This window comes from Pagrus major, chromosome 1 (genome assembly GCF_040436345.1).
Source record: "Pagrus major chromosome 1, Pma_NU_1.0".
In the NCBI taxonomy this organism is placed as follows: Eukaryota; Metazoa; Chordata; class Actinopteri; order Spariformes; family Sparidae; genus Pagrus; species Pagrus major.
Window position 1 is genome coordinate 18775167 of NC_133215.1, and position 20559 is coordinate 18795725.

Below are 20559 nucleotides of genomic sequence, written 5' to 3' on the forward strand. Positions count from 1 at the left end.
AGAAGTTACATGACAATATAGTGTTGACAATAAAGCCCACCTTGGCCACATCATGTGGCACCATGTTAGCAGCTCACAGGAAACCCACATTGACAAACAGCCCCACCTTTACAGAGCTTGACATTCAAACAGTAGGTCAGTGCGCAGTTTCATTGTTCAGAGTTCACTCGAGTGTCACTGACTCTTGTGCTGGAAGGTGTCAGAATCTTCAGTCAGAATTGAGCGCCTCTGCAGCGGCCTCAGCTACATTTGGATGTACGTATTTCTGACTCTTGGTCGTATCTGTGGCCACAACATAGAATATGTACTATGCGCTTGTATACACAGGTGCCAGTGTTAGTAAGGTGATGATTTTCTTAGCATCCGCATATCTATAAAACAATCGTGTCAAATCTAAATAGATTTGAGTGAATTATAACAAATCATACTATTCTGGCTATAATCAGTACATAATCATTGTTTTCGACTAAAAATGTTAGATCTTGTGTGTTACGCTGTCTGGATATCCACCAGGCATCACAGAAATCGAAGAAGATGAACACTTTCTGACTTTAGTACTTATACTTGGAGCATGTATAACCAAACAAAGACTTTTATTCTTAGCTTAAGTGCTATCAGGAAGTGATTTGTTACCAACTAAACAAATTACAGTAGTAATATATCAAGAAAACATTAATATTTACCCTGTCAACAAGGCATGTAAAGCTTTGGCTCAATGTGCTCAGCATTGTATATCTGGTGAGATGAAACATTTTTCCATGTAAACAATAATAATAATCATCATTGTGAACAATTAATGCAATGTTAAATTTCAACTCTGCTGGTATTGATAACAATTTTATGGAGACAAATTTGAAAAAAACAACCAACAATATTTACACTATTAGATGCATGAACCACAGTGTATCCATTCTTCCATTTATGAAAAAATATTCACGACTGAATTAATTCCTTTATTCTTTCATTCTTCACAGACAAAATGTGTGTTTTATTTCACTCCCCACTTAAATAACAGTGTATAAATTGATCAGATGTACACATTAACCTCTCTATAAAAACATTGTTTGATGTTGCTGATTGCAAAAAGTGTCAGGTTCAGATTCTTGATTAAAATCGATCTGTAACATCTCATAATGGTAGTGATGGTTGTGTCTCTGTAACAAGACACAAAAGCTGTTTGCAGGCAATTTCCTGTTTTTATCTCAAGTTAGTTGCCAGCTCACAATCTTTGGCCAGTAGTCCGATTCGAGGTATGATCAGTAAGGCTTACAGGAAACCCACAGTGACAAACAGCCCCTCATGCACTGCAAAGCTTAACATGCAAACAGACCGAAGCTGCAGGCTGCTGAAGGTGTTTGTGGAATTGGGTTTGATTTAACAAAAATATCAAAGTTTATTCTAAACATTGTTCCTAATTTGGTTGGACACTTTTTAAAATGTATTTTTTTTAAAGTCTGTTGTTACAGTTGAGCAAAACCCTGTTCAGTATCCAGCAGCTCTGCAGCCACCTCAGCTACATTTAGATATACAGCTTATTTCTGAGTCTACGTCAAATGGCTGACCACTTCCTAACCCTGTGATGTCAATAAAATCATCTTCAGTTGCTCTTCATGTGAGTGTGATTTGTTTGCAGACAGATGCAGAGTGTGGTTTCCTGCAGAGACAATGGTCAATGGGGTTATGCTTGAATTATACCATCTCCGTCCTTCAGGTATAAACAAATAACTTGTGTTGTGTTGGATGACAAAAAAATATCATTTTGACTTATTAAAGTATTCCTCTAGATTTTTTACACATATTCATAAACACTTGTAGTGAGGATGAGTGTATTGGAAAACACAACATGAGTTTCTCTGTGAAAAACGGAGAAGGTGGAGATGTGGATGGTGTAATCTGTAAACAGTTAGAAACACCATCTCAAGGTGAAGCTCTGCTGACCTCTAGTGGATATGTAGTAGTAGTAACACAAAAAGGCCCAAAAAGAAAGTAGACTCAAAGCAGTCCACAGTGATGACACAGTGCTTTATATTAATCTTTTAATTTACCATTGCTGCTGGATTCTGTTACTGCCAAAAAATACCACACAGAAGTGGCTCTTGAAAAAAATGTCATAAAATGAAATCCCCGGTGGAACAAACTCCCAGTCCAAATGATTTTGAAAGTCTTTGACTATAGTATTGTTTTGGCGATGCTGTTTGTAGTAGAGAAGGGCCTCATATCATCTTTAAGCACTAACAAAACAATCAGATTTTTGCCACAACAGACCGGCACATGTGTTAGCAACCCTTAGGTTGATTACAACAGAAGCAATACATGATATTCCCAACCTTTCTGACAACACAGACCAGACAAGAGCTATAATTTGTGGGCAACCCTGGGTGGTAAACAATAAAATGTCTTCATTGTCATGTTCACACTTTCGTGAATTAAATCAGTTTTGTGAACATCTTAATGTAAATAAAAAATGTTTGCCTTGTGATATGTAATAAAATTGTTGCCATTTCTAGGAAATAAATAACAAAACACAATGCAGTACATTAATGGCAATTACATCAGTCCACTTTGTTCCTACTGGGTTTTCAAGGCTTGATACTGAACAACCCAAGACCCAGTACAGGTCCACGGCCCGGTGGTTGGGAACCCCTGCTTTAATGTGACCATTATATCCAATTTATTTTTATGGTGATGTAAAAAACCTGAAAAATGGAAATCTTGTAAAGGCAACAGTTTAGTAGAGAAGTGAGCATGTAAGAGTTTAGAGAATATAATATATCCAACACAAGTCAGGTGGTACTGAGACAAAAAGGCTCAATTACAAATCCGTTTGCTACTTCAGCACCTCGGACAGCGCCATGGATTTATTAATACACAGCACAGTTAGGCTTCTGATGTTTCTGAGCCATGGTCGAGGCCATGGATTATAACCTGGGGCGGCTGTGCGTCAGGGGTAGAACCAGCTTCTTGTTATCGGAATGTCGCTGGTTTGATTCCCCTGGTCTGCATGTCGAAGTGTCCTTGGGCAAGATAGTGAACTCCAAACTGCTCCTGATGTGCTGGTTGGCACCTCATGGCAGCCACCGCCATCAGTCTATGAGTGTATGTATGAATTACATACTTTTGTGGCTTTGGACAAAAGCGTCTGCTAAATGCCCTGAATGTATAAATGTATTAATGTACAAACCTCGGCCAGAAAAAGTATCAATGAGTCAAGCATCTAGACACATTCAACTTTACAACCCTTCTGCCCCTGCACTCTCTCTGCTACTAGGGTCTCTGATCCCCCCTGTGATGTCCCCTGTCATATTGGATAATTGGTTTCTTGAGACTTTTTAATACTGAGCAGGTAGATCCACAGCAAATAGGTAGGAATAGAAAAAAGACAGAAAATCAGTTTACCATGAGCAAGGACAATAAGAAAAAAATCCTAGAGTTAAAATGATCAAAATTTAGGATTGTAAACCAATAACAGACCGTGTCATTGTATAATTCATTGTCATTTCATCTCCCCCATATATATTACATTTTTCAGTTCATGAACTGGCTTGAAAATGACTGAACAACACCCTCTATAGGCAGAATGCCACTTTTAAGGTGGACTGGCAAATTCCAATAAGAAGCTGTGAATCGGACGCCAACTTCAGTGTCGTCTGTTGCAGCATAGTGGAAATCTCTGCATGTGTCTTGCCAGTTTCAAATAAGTCTTTATTATATTAGCGTGTGATTCCAGTGTGGTCATGGTGTCGATTGGGGTGCCCTGGGTCCCTGGTGAGATCCAATTAGGATATCCACCCCAGCTCCACCCTCTGAATAAGGTCACTTATTCTGGCCACTTAAAAAGCTGGCGACGGCCATAATGCAAACTCAAGGCATCCAAACAGTAGTCCACAAACCGATGGGTGGAGTCACAGTGGGTTAACTTTTGGGTTGAACACAAAATCAGATCTCCAGAATACTAACTTTTGGTGTTTGGGACATTTTCTGAAACAACAAATGATGTCATTTTTCTTGGGAGGAAAGTCTCTAGGGAAGAGATGAGGGTTGAAGTTGAGTTTGGCAGATCAAACAATCTACACATGAGCCATACACAGGATGTTTTGGTAAGTATTGATAATATACTTATTCTAATATGATTACTTGTAGGAATTAAAAGCTACAACCGATGTGATCACTGGTAACAAGAGTCACTCTCTTTTGTCTCACCAAGAGCTGCTACCAAAGACTGGCCTGTTATATCTTTGAAAATGGCAACAGGCTGCATAGTAACAATACATTTACAATTTAAAGTCTCACAACATGAATGTTAAAGAGCGGACGGCATAACAAAGACCAAATATACTACTAGGTCCTTCAAAGGCATTACTCTACATAGTACTCTTTCAGAACGCTACCATGTAAATGATAACACCTCCTCTAATTATGTTACATCAAAAGGAAACATCAACGAGCAGAATGTCACATACTGTGGCATTACACCAATAGAAAACAACCACAGAAGAAATGTTCCACTTGACTGGCCAATCACAGCCTATATTTCCTTTAATGGAAAAGTTTGCGCAAGTGGTGAAATCAGTGAGAAAGTTTCGCTTCACTGTCTCTTAACTCTCATTCATCATCATCACAGATGGACGGGCTGCACATGTTTCTGGTCGTTCTCTTAGGTAAAACTTTTGATAAAATATTTGGATGATTTAATCACAATTCTTAGGTTCCATTTTGAGAGTAGTTCATTCCTACATTCTCAGTGTTGTTGTGTTGCACCTGCTGTAATGTGAGACCCTGTGACACTGAGCACATTTCTAACTGCTTTTATGATTGTGTTTGTGTTCCAGGAGTTGTTTCTTACAGTCATGATCAGGTCACTGGATCAGTGTTGGAGGTGTCAGTCCGACCAGGAGACAACATCACTCTGTACTGTGACTGCAAAAAATCACTTGGAGTTTACATAATGTGGTACAGGAACTGCTCTCATGAGAACCAGCCTCCGTTTATCCTTAGAATTACAAATTTTAAAACTGATATCAAATCAAAAAATAATTTCCTGATGTACCCTCGTTTTAAGTTTGTGGACAACACTTCCTCTGATTCCTATGACCTGCTGATCATAAACGTCACTGAATCAGATGAGGGGCTCTACTACTGTGGAACTCAACAGAGAAAAGTGGAGGAAAAAGATAAAATTACTGACAAAACTGATTACAGATATGGCAACGTCACAACAAGGATCATACTCAGTAAGTATTGTGGTCTGAATTATCTTTGTACCTGAAATATCTGTAATCCTTTAACTAAATTCATTCAGTAAGAAGCCCAGATGTTGTGCACTTATATTGATGATGAAAAAGCTGAACCACAACGAAGTTCACTCACCATTCACTATATGTGAGGATTTTGTGCATGAACACAGTGTATTATCATATAATACATTTTTGTCATATCTGGGACTTCATGTAACTGAATTGTTGTAAGTCGTTCTTAAACATGCACCCTTTATGTATTGTTATTCACAGTGAGTTTTGGGATAATTTTACATTTGTAATGTGAGAGGACAGGCTCAAACAGGGTTAAAGGTTGCATATTGCACTCATTGCTGGAGTGAGCTCAAAATCTAATAAGCCAGAGACTTTATTCAAATGAGAATAGATATCACTTCAGAGGAGATACTGGAATGGGACCAAAGTTGAGAATAGTCTTATCAACAAGGCAGGGTCAACAGTACACTGTGCATCGGTCTTGGCAGGAGACATAATAATGGCAATGCAGGATTTTATTTTATTTTCTGCTCAACAAAGACTTGACTTTTCCAGCTATCACACTTATGTCCACATACACATAAAACCATGGTGAACACAATGAAAAAGAAACGTATATTAATTCTGACATGTTAGTTAGATCAGAAATAACTGAAGCTCATCGACACAACTTTGTGTTTCTTCCAGACTCGAGTGAGACTGATCACTGTCAGCCTTCCCGCCCGAATGCACAAGACTGTGATATGTGCTGGAGACTGCTGTTTTCTCTGTGTCCAGTTTCTGCTGTTCTCTCCTCTCTCATCTCCGCTCTTGTGGCTTATTATCTCTGTGGAAAGAAAGGTAACTCACTTTTTAATCTTGAAGTATTAATATCACACATTTTGTGAATAATTAATCCACATAATTCATTGACCATGATGCTGTATTTATTTCTGCAGCTCAAGGCCCTCAAGGTGATGAGCAAAAACCTGAAAGTAGACATCAAACAGGACCAAATCAGGTAGGTGTAACAGTAGAACATAATGCACCATGGCATTAAACAACAGCGTGATCAGGATTGTAAACAAATATCAAATCTTAGGTTGAAGATGTGTGTTACGCTGCACTGGAAATCCGTCAGCCATCACAGAGACCAAAGAAGAAGAAGAGAAGTCAGAGTTCTGACTTCAGCACCTATTCTGCCATCAACACTTCCAGGATGTAGAGGGCCTAAAACAAAAGAAAAAAAGAGTATAATGATGATTGATAAAGAATTATAAAACTAATTGTCCCCATTTAAAGCGGCAGAACTGGATAATAAAGAAAATTTGTATGCATAAAATACAGGGTTTTTTGTTGTTGTTTGTTTGTTTCAAGGTAAAAAAGCACTTGTGTTTCTTTTAAAGGTTAAACTTTACCCTTTAGTGTCAGCTCTCCTCAGAGGATCAGTATAATTGTTGTAAGAAAGAGTTGTATCAGGATGTTATTTGTTACTTCTCCGACACACAGTACTTATAATGTTGGAATTGCATTTCTACTCTTTAAAGGGGCTTTGCAGAACTTCTGTGTTGTTCTTGAAGCTGGTCGTTAGTTTAGTCTAGTTAGCAAACTCCATTTCTAAACGAACGTTGGCTACTGTTGGCACTGAGACGAGGCACTCGAGAACGTGCATAAAGTCACATCCTTTGGGTCCAGCTCTTTATGATTGTTTCGTACTGTTCAGGATTTTTTTCCACCATTAGATGCATGAACCACAGTGTATCCATTCTTCCATTTATGAAAACATATTCACGACTGAATTAATTTCTTTATTCTTTCATTCTTCACAGACAAAATATTTGTTTTATTTCACTCCCCACTTAAATAACAGTGTATAAATTGATCAGATGTACACATTAACCTCTCTATACAAACATTGTTTGATGTTGCTGATTGCAAAAAGTGTCAGGTTCAGATTCTTGATTAAAATCGATCTGTAACATCTCATAATGGTGGTGATGATTGTGTCTCTGTAACGAGACACGAAAGCTGTTTGCGGGCAATTTCCTGTTTTTATCTCAAGTTAGCCACCAGCTCACAATCTGTGGCCAGTAGTCTGATGCAATTCGAGGTATGATCAGTAAGGCTTACAGGAAACCCACAGTGACAAACAGCCCCTCATGCACTGCAGATCTTAACATGCAAACAGACTGAAGCTGCAGGCTGCTGAGGGTGTTTGTGGAATTGGGTTTGATTTAACAAAAATATCAAAGTTTATTCTAAACATTGTTCCTAATTTGGTTGGACACTTTTAAAAAGTCTGTAGCTACTGTTAAGCAAAACCCTGTTCAGTATCCAGCAGCTCTGCAGCCACCTCAGCTACATTTAGATTTACAGCTTTTTTCTGAGTCTATGTCAAATCACTGACCACATCCTAACCCTGTGAAATCAATAAAATCATCTTCGGTTGCACTTGAATTATACTATCTGCATCATTGAGGTATATAAAAATAACCTGTTGTGGTGTTTTGGATATCAAAAGAAATATTTATTTTGACTTATTAAACTATTCCTCTAGATTTTTTAAACATATTCATAAACACTTGTAGTGAGGATGAGTGTATTGGAAAACACAACATGAGTTAGAAACACCATCTCAAGGTGAAGCTTTGCTGACCTCTAGTGGATATGTTGTAGTAGTAACACAAAAAGGCCCAAGAAGACATTAGACTCAAAGCAGTCCACAGTGATGACACAATGCCCTTAATATTAATCTTTTAATTAACCATCGCTGCTGGATTCTGTTATTGCCAAAAAATGGGACACATATCATCTTTAAGCACTAACAAAACAATCAGATTTTTGCCACAACAGACCGGCACATGTGTTAGCAACCCTTAGGTTGATTACAACAGAAGCAATACATGTTGTGATTGTTGTGTGTGTTCTGACAACACAGACCAGACAAGAGCTATAATTTGCGGGTAACCCTGGGTGGTAAACAATAAAATGTTTTCATTGTCATGTTCACACTTTCATAAATAAAATCAGCTTTTTGAAAATCTTAATGTAAATACAAAATGTTTGCCTTGTGATATGTAATAAAAAGGTTGCCATTTCTAGGAAATAAATAAGAAAACACAATGCAGTACATAAATGGCAATTACATCAGTCCCCTTTGTTCCTACTGGGTTTTCACAGCTTGATACTGAACAACCCAAGACCCGGTACGGGTCCACGGCCCGGTGGTTGGGAACCCCTGCTTTAATGTGACCATTATATCCAATTTATTTTACTGATGATATAAATGAAAAACTGGAAAATTGGAAAAAGCAACGGTTTAGTATAGAAGTGAGCATGTAAGAGTTTAGAGAATATAATATATCCAAGACAAGACAGGTGGTACTGAGACAAAAAGGCTCAATTACAAATCTGTCTGCTACTTCAGCACTTCGGACAGCACCATGGATTTATTAATACACAGCAGAATTAGGCTACTGATATTTCTGAGCCATGGTCGAGGCCATGGATTATAACCTGTCCAAACCTCGGCCAGATAAAATATCAATGAGTCAAGCATCTAGACATATTCAACTTAACTCTCTGATCCCCCCTCAAATCACCTACTGGTTATAATTGGTGTTTTTCAGGTACCAATTCCTGTTGCGGAAATGCCTCCAATACTGCCTTAAAAGCTTAAAAAAGTATCGACAATTACATAAGTTCGTGCACCAATGTGATACCACATCATTTATTTACTAGAAACAGGGCCCTGTTACTTCTCAGCAGCTTCTTGTAAACCTGTTGAACCACACATCTGTCCATCCATTTCTATAATAATAATTTTAAAAAATCCCTATTTTTTGTCAGTTTGAGGGCAATTTTGCATTTGAGATGTAAAAACAAACTAAGAAAATTGTAACAGTTTTTTGTGAGACATAAAAGTCCATGTATAAAATTCAAACTGCAACAGCTGTATTAAGCATGGGTGGGTGGGTGGGTGGTAAGTTACGTATTTGTTATGTTGAAGTTGATTTTGCAATGACAATGACACCAATGTAATAGTAATTTAATGGATGTAACTGAGTAATGAATGTGTTCCATGGACAAATAACGCAAAAGTTAAGATTGCTACACTTCAAACTTCTTCCTCAGAGAAGTTACAACACAATACAGAATGACAGTGAAGTTAATCTCAACCGCACTGTGTCACCCATGTGATCAGGCTCACAGGAAACCCACAGAGTAAAGCCCCTCATGCAGGCCAACTGAAGCTGCAGATTACACCAGGCGTACTTTAACAACACACACACACACACACACACACACACACACACACACACACACACACACACACACACACCACTTTAAACCACAGACAACAGAGTAAAGTCCTGTTCCCTGTTACTAAACATCACATAACTTATCCAGACTAACGTCAGGTTAGCCAGGTAAAATTATCATGTTAGCTCTTATCCAGCCAACCTTGTTGTTATAATGTATGTTGGAGAATTGATTTATGTGTTAATTCTGGGTGAAATTATCTTAAATCAATGCGCTCTTATTTTGAAGTAAAGGCAAGATGCTAGTGTGAAAGCTGAGAGTGCTCATATGATTGGCTAAGTGCTGACCATATGATCTGCACAGTAAGAGTAAAAAAAAGAGTAAAACTGATGAACATCCTTAAAAGTATACATTACAAAATGTATTTTCAAGTATATTTTTTACATGCATGTTATTGCATATATTGCATTTAATTTGTACTTATGTACTACTTCATAAAAGTTTTCATTACAGTATGATTGTGCTTTTATAGTCAGCCCTAAGTCTGAAACTGTCATTTAACTTCAGCTATGCGCTAGTAAACTTATTTACGGTACATTATAAATGTGTTCCTGATGACAGTGAAACACTGCTTTTCTGCCTGGTGTATTCTTACTCTTTAAACAATAGTTTCTACCAGACGAAACACTGCTGCGTTGTGTCAAAGAGCCCTGAGCTGCTTTAATAAAACAACATGTAGCCATTGGTTCAGAGTCTGGACGACACTTGGATTAAAAATATAAGTGAGACAAGTGCAAGGCTTTATAAACATATCAGCTCAGTAGAGTCAAGCTCAAATAGGAAGACATCAGAGACAATAGAATTGCTTACTTAAAGTAGGCAATGCACATCAATGAGGACTGAGGACTGTGGCTTACAGAATGTACCTCAAGAGAACAAATACCTTGAAGAAACCCTAAGAGCTTGTAGCTACTTAGTGTGCTGCTAAGTTTGAAAAAAACACAAACATGCTGTCTTTGTTCAAGATCCTCCGTAGTTTCTCATATGCATCGAGTCACCGTGTTGTTGTGCCTTCTGATCTCGTAGCTGTTTTACAAAGGCTGCCTTTGAGACAAAAGCTTGTCCACCGTCAGCAAAATCATACACCAAGTCAGTTCTAGAGAGAATAGTCCCATACATTGAGCAGACGAGACAACTGCTGAGCAAGAGCAAGGCCAAGTGCGGGAGGGCCAGCTCCTCAGATCAACACTTAGCAGCCTCCTTACAGCTGAAGTTCAAGGGCTCTATGTCAATCTGGAACAAGGGTTTTCAATTTTGCTGCAGTTTGGTGTCAAAAATCTCCTTTGCTGAGTCATAGTAGAAACATATGTTAAGATTTAGTGTAACTTACACTTCCCTTACCAGGGATATTATTATTTTCCACTGCCCATCGCAACTAAATGGTCGTGAATCCCCTTAGAAATCTTATTTAGTCAGTAATATATCAGATTAATTATACTTATCATCATGATAAAATGTTGGCAGTAAATGCTCCTGCAAATCACTGATATGTAACATGTATACGTGCCATGGGCTACGTACCATACGTTGTTTATGGACATACTTTCATATCGGGAGATGGAGGGGGCGGTGGTGGAGTTACAGGCAAGTCTGCCAACCGGTGACCGCGGTTCGAGTCTATGTTTTGACATTTGTAGGTGTGAAGCCACTTGATATTTTTACGGAGACCTAGGGACAATTTCCAGCCGAGTTGGCGGCAACAAGCCCGGATGATTTTAACAAGACCTCGGGACATCTCCAGACTAGTTAATGGTGACCAAAACACATATTTTTCTAACCTTCATCTAATGGTTTTTGTGCCGAAACCTAACCAGACCATAAGAAAATTGAACCTAAAGAAATGTAAAGTTACAACATAGAGACTTGTAAAGTTTAAACACATCCGTGGTTTGCAGAGACGCGTGTGAGACTGTGACTGGTCAGGTGAACCAGCTTTAACTTGCTCTGGAAACAAGATACCCATGTGAGGAATTGTTGGAAAAGAATTACTGAAGACATTCTGAATCCCTTCCCTCATTTTCATCTAATGAGAAACCAGTCGTCTGAATCCTGTGACCCGCTGATTATCAACACCACTGAGTCTGATGAGGTGCTCTGCTACTGTGGAACAGACCGAGTTGGAGGATGAGACAACACTTACCCACAAAATATGTTGATATAAATGGCAATATTACAACAGGGATCCCATTGAGTAAGCATTCTCTTGGGAATTAGTTGCAGTTAAATTGACAAAAATGTAATTTACAAAGATAATTTTTATTTAGAGGTCTACAATTTATTACTCTCTATGCATCAGACTTTGTTGACAGGGAGTTGATGTTATAATTTAGGCTGATCTTTCCTGTCACATATTACCCTCTGACACTGAGAGCATCCTGTTCTGTGGTTGGTTTAAGAGTTTCGCTTTCTTTGTAACAACATTAGAACAGCATGAAGAAAAAAATTGTGCCTTTATTGACCATTAGCACTTTCCATCCACTTTCCATCACAGACAACGATGGATTATTAACGCTAGCCACTGCTGAATCAAATAAGACAGCAGACATCAAATACTATTCCACTGTGATTTTTTATTTTATATTTTTTGTGAATGTTTGGTCAGCCACAGCACATAAAAATTATTTGAACTTTTTTGTAGGGCTCTGCAAAATGGGTTTGTTGTGGCTGACTATAATATGATGCAGTATCTTTTTTTTCACAATCCATCCACTGGATGCCCTCAGATGTTCCCACCAGTCCCAATCACCTGACTCTCACATCCACCTGTTCATCTGCTCACCAGCTAGCACACTGCCTTATGGTCAATAACCTCTCCTGGGTTGGCCAGTTCCCAGCCTGGATCCCTCAATCCGGTATCTCCTGAACCCTATGAGGCTTCAGTGGACCAGTTGAGGAGCCACCCTGACGTCCAGTGGCCTTCTTTCATTGTGTCTTGCCCAGCTATTTTTCAGGGTGTACCCCCATTTTGGAATCCTCAGAAGAAAGTGTGACTCCCAGTGTAATCGGTTTTCTCAGCTGCCCGCTGCCACAGAGCCTCCTGCCCAGCACCGCGGCCAGATCATCAGTCATCTGTCTGCACTACTGTTGGCTACCACCAAAGTGGCCAAACTTCTGCTCTTGTATCCATTTGTTTGCCTGTCGAGCTGAAGACACTTCTGCCCTCCGGCTATCTGTCACCTGCCCAGCATCCAGCCCATGTTTTACATATGCCATCATTATTACTCTAAAAAAACAGTCATTCTGTCTCAAAGAAATGTAAATATTCACCCTGCCCTGGAGGCCTGAATACACTATTTCCTGGCTCATTGTAGTTATAGAGGCAAATGCAGTATGAATGCATACATGTACACACATACACATTTACACATATACACACACTTGTGTATGCACACACTGACACAGGGCTGCAGTGGGCGATCAAGAAGTTGACATTCGACAAGTGGATGGAAACAGTTGTGGTTTCTGCAGGCCCCGGCCCAACCCTCAATGCTGTAGAGGGGCTTGAGCTGAAAATCTTCTGGATGACATCTGCACCAACACACATAGCAACAGTGCTGTAAAAATCTCTAGTTTTGACTTGTGACGAGTTTGATGACTTTTAAAACATTTGTTGATGAATGTAATCCGGGTGACATTGCGTTTCTTACAAAACATATCTGCTGTTGCAAATTAGTAGTGCAGAAACACTGAAACAAGTTTTAATTTATTTGCAGTCATTTTTTTAAGGGTTCATGACTTTTTATGACATAAAATGTCAGTATGTATCTAAACATGAGTTTTCCATGTTGTACATCTTTGAAAATGGCAACAGGCTGCATAGTAACAATACATTTACAATTTAAAGTCTAACAACATGAATGTTAAAGAGCGGACGGCATAACCAAGACCAAATATACTCTAGGTCCTTCAAAGGCATTACTCTATGTAGTACTCTTCCAGAACGCTACCATGTAAATGATAACACCTCCTCTAGGTATGTTACATCAAAAGGAAACATCAACGAGAAGAATGTCACATACTGTGGCATTACACCAATAGAAAACAACCACAGAAGAAATGTTCCACTTGACTGGCCAGTCACCGCCTATATTTCCTTTAATGGAAAAGTTTGCGCAAGTGGTGAAATCAGTGAGAAAGTTTTGCTTCACTGTCTTTTAACTCTCATTCATCATCATCACAGATGGACGGGCTGCACATGTTTCTGGTTGTTCTCTTAGGTAAATCTTTTGATAAAATATTTGGATGATTTAATCACAATTCTTAGGTTCCATTTTGAGAGTAGTTCATTCCTACATTCTCAGTGTTGTTGTGTTGCACCTGCTGTCATGTGAGACCCTGTAACACTGAGCACATTTCTAACTGCTTTTATGATTGTGTTTGTGTTCTAGGAGTTGTTTCTTACAGTCATGATCAGGTCACTGGATCAGTGTTGGAGGTGTCAGTCCGACCAGGAGACAACATCACTCTGTACTGTGACTGCAAAAGATCAACTGGAGTTTACATACTGTGGTACAGGAACTGCTCTCATGAGAACCAGCCTCCGTTTATCCTTGAAACTGCAACGCATCAAAAGGACCACCTGAAGATTTTCCCTCATTTTAAGTTTGTGGACAACACTTCCTCTAATTCCTATGACCTGCTAATCATGAACGTCACTGAATCAGATGAGGGGCTCTACTACTGTGGAACTCAACAGACAAAAGTGGAGGAAAAAGATTACATTGCTCCCAAAACTGATTACAGATATGGCAACGTCACAACAAGGATCATACTCAGTAAGTATTGTGGTCTGAATTATCTTTGTACCTGAAATATCTTTAATCCTTTGACTAAATTCATACAGTAAGAAGCCCAGATATTGTGCACTTATATTGATGATGAAAAAGCTGAACCACAACGAAGTTCACTCACCATTTACTATGTATGTATGTGAGGATTTTGTGCATGAACACAGTGTATTATCATGTAATACATTTTTGTCATATCTGGGACTTCATGTAACTGAATTGTTGTAAGTCGTTCTTAAACATGCACCCTTTATGTATTTTTATTCACAGTGAGTTTTGGGATAATTTTACATTTGTAATGTGAGAGGACAGGCTCAAACAGGGTTAAAGGTTGCATATTGCACTTATTGCTGGAGTGAGCTGAAAATCTAATAAGCCAGAGACTTTATTCAAATGAGAATAGATATCACTTCAGAGGAGATACTGGAACGGGCCCAAAGTTGAGAATAGTCTTATCAACAAGGCAAGGTCAACAGTACACTGTGCATCGGTCTTGGCAGGAGATACAATAATGGCAATGCCAGATTTTATTTTATTTTTTGCTCAAGGAAAACTTGAGTTTTCCAAGAAACCCTTTGTACTAGATTTTAATCCAATAGTGTGTTTATTCTTGTTAATATGTGGGTTTGTTGGTGTCTGGGGTCATGGAACAACTATCACACTTATGTCCACATACACATAAAACCATGGTGAACACAATGAAAAAGAAACGTATTTTCATTATGACATGTTAGTTAGATCAGAGATAACTGAAGCTCATCGAGACAACTTTGTGTTTCTTCCAGACTCGAGTGAGACTGATCACTGTCAGCCTTCCCGCCCGAATGCACAAGACCGTGTTGTGTCCTGGATGTTGGTCTTCTCTCCAGCCTTCACCATCCTCGCGTCCGCCCTCTCCTTTATTTTGGTTTATCACTTCTTTCAGAGAGCAGGTACTTACTGTTATGTCGGTTGTTTTTTAAATATTTTTTTTCCTCTTACTTCAGGTTATGTTAAAACAGTTATTTAAATATTTAGGGGAGTTGTCATTATATCACGATATTTGCAAAAGTATTGCCTTTGGGTGTTACTCTGTAATAATGCCGTATTTATTTTTGTAGATAAGGAACCTGAAACCCTCCAGAAAAGACCTGACACCAGGAGAGAAGCAAAATGGAATCAGGTAATGAAGAGTAATACTTTGGGAATTTTAAATGTATTTGTATTGTATCTGTCAGAAATCTTTCATTATAATAACACAACAGTAGATACATAATAATAATTCTAAGTAACAAAAATAATAAATGTCAAACTGTCTCTCAGGATGAAGATGTGTATTTCACACATGTTGTGTTCCGGGCACAGGAGGCACAAACACATCAGTAGGAAGAGGATGGAGCGCACCAAGCACATTTGCTTTATTCAAGCAAAAACCAACAGAATTAAATTAGTTCAAATTCAAAACTTTTTAATTCAGGATAACAGTGAAGTTTTCATTTTTTCTTGTTGTTGTACGTCCTGTGGTTTGAGACACTGCTAAAGCAAGTATGCGAGCGGTTGGTTTGTGGTCAGTTTGTTTGTCTTTTTCCTCACATACTGTATATTATCACAACTTATTTAAAATGTATTATTCATATATTCACTTTTTCACCACGTTAAACCAATGTTCTGTCTGATTTTCTTCATTTTTTATTTTACATCAAGTAATAAGAATTAGTTATGCTGTTTATCATGCACTGAATCCATAATTGTAAGCTGTGGGCCAATAAAAACGAAATACTACCAAAGGCAGTAAAAGGCTTTCTCCTCAATGTGTGATATATTTCAGTCTATTAAAGTATGTTAAAGAAATGATGATGTGGTCAAACTGAAATTATAGCAGGAAACATTCAAATCAAAAGTCTTTCTACATCTTCAAACCATTGTGATTACATTTATTATCTGATATGGTTTTCTCCTCCTTTATTTATTTTTTTGACAGTTACATGTGCAAACACAATGTCCCCATTCCTTTTTATAAACTTAACTACTGAAATAATACTAATTAATCAATAATACTTAACATAATCAATCTTTATCTAATCAGGAATTCTCATCAAAATCATAAAAAGCCAACAGACAATAAATCTCCACATGTAAATGTATATTAAAAGCTGTATGTAATCTTTCGAGCAGTGTATTTATATACACGTGTTTCTTTTATTATAGATATGTAGAATTATTCATATTATTATGGTAAATAAAATATTGATAATTTATTGTTATTAAAATTAATATTAGACATTTGTATCTTATCTCAAATGTAATTATATATATATATATATACATACATATATATATATATACATACATATATATATATATATATATACATATATATATATATATATATATATATATATATATATATATATAGATAGATAGATAGATAGATAGATAGATAGATATATATATATATATATATATATATATATATATATATATATATATATATATATATATATATAGATAGATAGATAGATAGATAGATAGATATATACATATATATATGCTGTGTGGCAACATTTATATAAATAGACCCATGCCATGTCAGAAGAACAAAGCCAACACTGGAAATAATGATGCGGGTGAATGCTTCATGCCTAGCATCATAACCATTGTGATCTATTGTGAATTATGTCCACACTGTTGATGCCATGAACCACAGTGTTTAGAATGCTTTTGTTCTTTTCTTACACAGTTTTGTTCATTATCTATTCATGCTTTAATAAAGATCTATCAGTCATTTTCTAAAAGGTTACAAAGAAAATACAGTGTGAGTGTATGAATTTTACCTCAACAACAACATGCAGTTCATGTTATCAGTAAAACCGTACAGGAAACCCACAGTGACAAAGAGCCTCTCATATGACTGCAGAGCTCAACATGCAGATGGCCTGAAGCTGCAGTTTCATGGCTGAAGGTGTTGATGCACGACCTCATCGAGTTCACATAAAGAAAAAAAAAAAAAAAGTATCTCGGCTATTAAGAACACCCGAAAATCATTTCAGTTCACTGACAACAGTGATCAGCAGCTGCTCACTCTCCTGACCTCTAGTGGAGATGATGAGTAAACCAAAAAGGTATATACATTTGAAACAGATTTGCTGAATAAACCACAATAATCTGTATTTCCTATTTAAGTAGCAACAAATCAATCAATCTGAACTGATGAGAGCTTCTGTAGGTATTGTTATGACCCCCTTCAGGAGGTACTCCAAATGAGGTTTAACATAAGACAATCAAGCAAGTTGCAGTTTAAAGGAAGATAAGTTTATTAACTGAACAGCAACCAAACAAAGGGAAAAACCCCTAAACAAACAAACAAATTGATGGGCCGGCCAAAATAAACAAAAGGGCAACCTCCCAGACCAACCCACCAGGGCCGTCAGAGCTGGGGCTAATGCTCTACCCTAACACAAAGACACAACTAAACCCAATTGAAACAAAGCCACAAAAACTAGACTACCGCACCCATCAGATAAACATAAAACAAAACATAATACCCCAGCCAGCCTCCAGGCTGACTGACTGCATCTCTGGTCAGGTGGAATGGAGAGAGAGAGAGAGAGACAGAGAGAGAGCCTAGTGCCCTACCCCCTCTTATTGGTTATTCATAATCAGCCAGGCCGCTATCACCTGGAAAGGCAGGAGGCCAAGCATCAGCCACAGTGGCACATCCTGGCCAGCAGAGGGGGAGCATGTAACAGTATGCATACATTTATAACAATTAAACAAATCATGATATCCCCTAATAAGGCCGTCATCTCTAAAATTACTCCAAAGTTATCATCCCCCAACTATGCATCATCAAACAATATGTGCTTCAAACAATATCACATGATATTCAGTAGTTCTCCTTAAGCTATAACATAATTAAAGAGAAAAACAACATTCTCCAAAATTATTTTAAAGTGATTTATTAAGTAAGTAAGTCATTTTACCAAAACAAGCTCCATGTCAAGCAAATTATTTAACAAGCAAGACTGGTGAAAAACATTAAGTGCAAATAACAGTGCTAAATTTAGACAGTCGAATAAAGTCTTCTTCTAATTCACTTTCAATGAAATCTAAATTACTGTATTTTTTGATTGATAAATGGTCTCAGGGCTGACGATGACTTTGACCAAGGTGGGGGTTGAGGGAAAAAAATAGTATTTGATATGTTTGTCTACTTGTATGGCAACATAACAACAAGGGTTCAGTAAGTATGTCTGGTCTGACTTCTTGTTGTTAGTTATTAATGCAAGGATTTGACTAACTGATGATGATGTGAACACACAGTAGAACGACGTGGTCTTTAGTTGTGTAAAACAGCACCAATGCAATCATTATAAATCTCTCTAAGTAGTCTCTCAGGATGAAAATGTGTGTATAACACAAGTTGTGTTCCGAGCTCACAATCAACAAACACAGCAGTTGGCAGAAGCTGGACAGAATATGAAGATTTGCTTTTTATAGGCAGAGAACATATATGTGAAATTGCCTCAAACTCAAAATGTTAATTAAAGTTAATTTAAGTCAGCAGTTAAACTTGTCATTTCCTTTCCTTGGGGCTAGAGAGTGGCTGCTGGGTTTTATATTGGGATTTACAGTAGCATGCTAGTAATGGCGTATAATTAAACACCAGCCTCGTTTGACTGGAAAACTTTCAATACAATACTTGTCCCCTATAAATGTGTTTCCTCTTTTTGAAAAGTGCTCTATGAATGAAGAAATTAATAAGAAAATTCTCTCATTTGGCTGAATCTGGTAAGCGTCTTATGGTAATTTTAATTAATCTTATTATTGACAATAATCAAGCCATTTTTTAAATTTCAGAATGGCTATTGAAACTAAAAACAAAGAAAAACAGCATATATCCTACACTGGACAACTAATAATCCATTTGGACTTTCTTCATTTTTTAAGATGAAATTTAACATTTCACATTTCTTTCACAAAGGCTTGAAAGATTTTATGCTGGCAATGTTAAGTTCTTTATTCCAGAACAATGCACAACATTTCCAGATTGTACAACCTTGTCTACATCTTCAATTATCATTTGTTAATAAATCATCAGATGAGAACAGCCAATGAAATCTTACATTCACATTTTATTCATATATCCCTTACACTCAGCACTGAAACAAAGACATTAATGACTTGAAAAAACTTAGCCCAAAAAGTAATTTTCAAATCAAGTAAAAGCTAGGCTATATTTCCGAATTATTTTAATTCAAATAAACTACTAAAGGTACTGACTTTATGCCTGTAAACAATAAAAGAAATGTAAATCCTCAACAAACATCAACAATTGAAGCATTCAAAATATGCATTTAAATGCACACGAAAATGTAAATAACAGCTTGCAAGCAAACTGTTCATGAGCATTTGGCAATTGGTAAGTATAAGATTTTTTTAAAGAAACTTGGGTTTTCCTGATCCACAGGATCAGACCAGATTCTTTTTTATTATTATTAATGGATCCATTTTTGTTTATGTGAAAGTCTGACCCATATTCCAAACCTGTGGGCTATGTTTGTTTGTTCTTTGTGTTAAAAATGCTCCACTGAATTTATTTATAACACTACCAAAATGCTGTGATTGAGGTACCTTCAAGTGAGTGGTAGAGGGCAGAAAATAAATCAAAGAAGCCAGCAGTTTTGGTTAAGACAGCACATGCATCAGGGAACACTGTCATTAAGAAATGTATATTTTGTGTCTGTTTTTTTCAACATTTATTAGCTGAACACACCTTAAAAGTGCTGACGTTGATTGAAGATGGCATTTTAACTTTTGCTTGTTCTGAAGATAAAAGAGGCTGTCTCTGTCCAGTCTGCAACAGATCCACTCTGTCACTTCTCTTTCCATTAATATACAAAAAAGTATTACAAAATATGATCTAAAAACATTAAAAGGATTTTTAATTTTTTTTTACATTAAATAAATTATTCTTTGCTACAGGCTTTATTTTCCTTGTGCAGGCCTGTTCAGCTGTCGCACATACAGTATTTAAGGCCCTCGAAAAAAATAAGGTAAACACTTACTATGCAGCACTCAAATGTATCAAATGTCAAGTTAAGAAAAAAAAACATCCTTAGACATTATTTATTAAGAGTCGGACTATAAAAGTGTAATCAGCAAAGGTGTGGTTTCATAATTTGATGATCAAACTATCCCTAAAATAAGAAGCTTATTGACAAAATAGATTTTGAATAGGT

The 20559-nt window shown here is 37.2% G+C and overlaps 1 protein-coding gene across 1 annotated transcript; it reads left to right on the top strand.

Annotated features, from left to right (window-relative positions):
- Positions 1–11059: 11059 nt before the first annotated feature.
- Positions 11060–16104, top strand: LOC140995550 (uncharacterized). Its single transcript, XM_073465613.1, has 5 exons — positions 11060–11135; positions 13940–14326; positions 15124–15270; positions 15439–15500; positions 15641–16104. Exons 1-5 carry the CDS (start codon positions 11060–11062, stop codon positions 15701–15703), a joined length of 735 nt encoding a protein of 244 aa, XP_073321714.1. The 3' UTR covers positions 15704–16104.
- The last annotated feature ends 4455 nt before the right edge of the window (positions 16105–20559 follow it).

Coding starts and splice junctions, on each gene's coding strand:
- LOC140995550 (XM_073465613.1), top strand. CDS start 11,060: ATGGGCTACGTACCATACGTTGTTTATGGACATACTTTCATATCGGGA. Junction 14,327..15,123: donor CACAACAAGGATCATACTCA/GTAAGTATTGTG, acceptor TGTTTCTTCCAG/ACTCGAGTGAGACTGATCAC. Junction 15,501..15,640: donor GAGAAGCAAAATGGAATCAG/GTAATGAAGAGT, acceptor ACTGTCTCTCAG/GATGAAGATGTGTATTTCAC.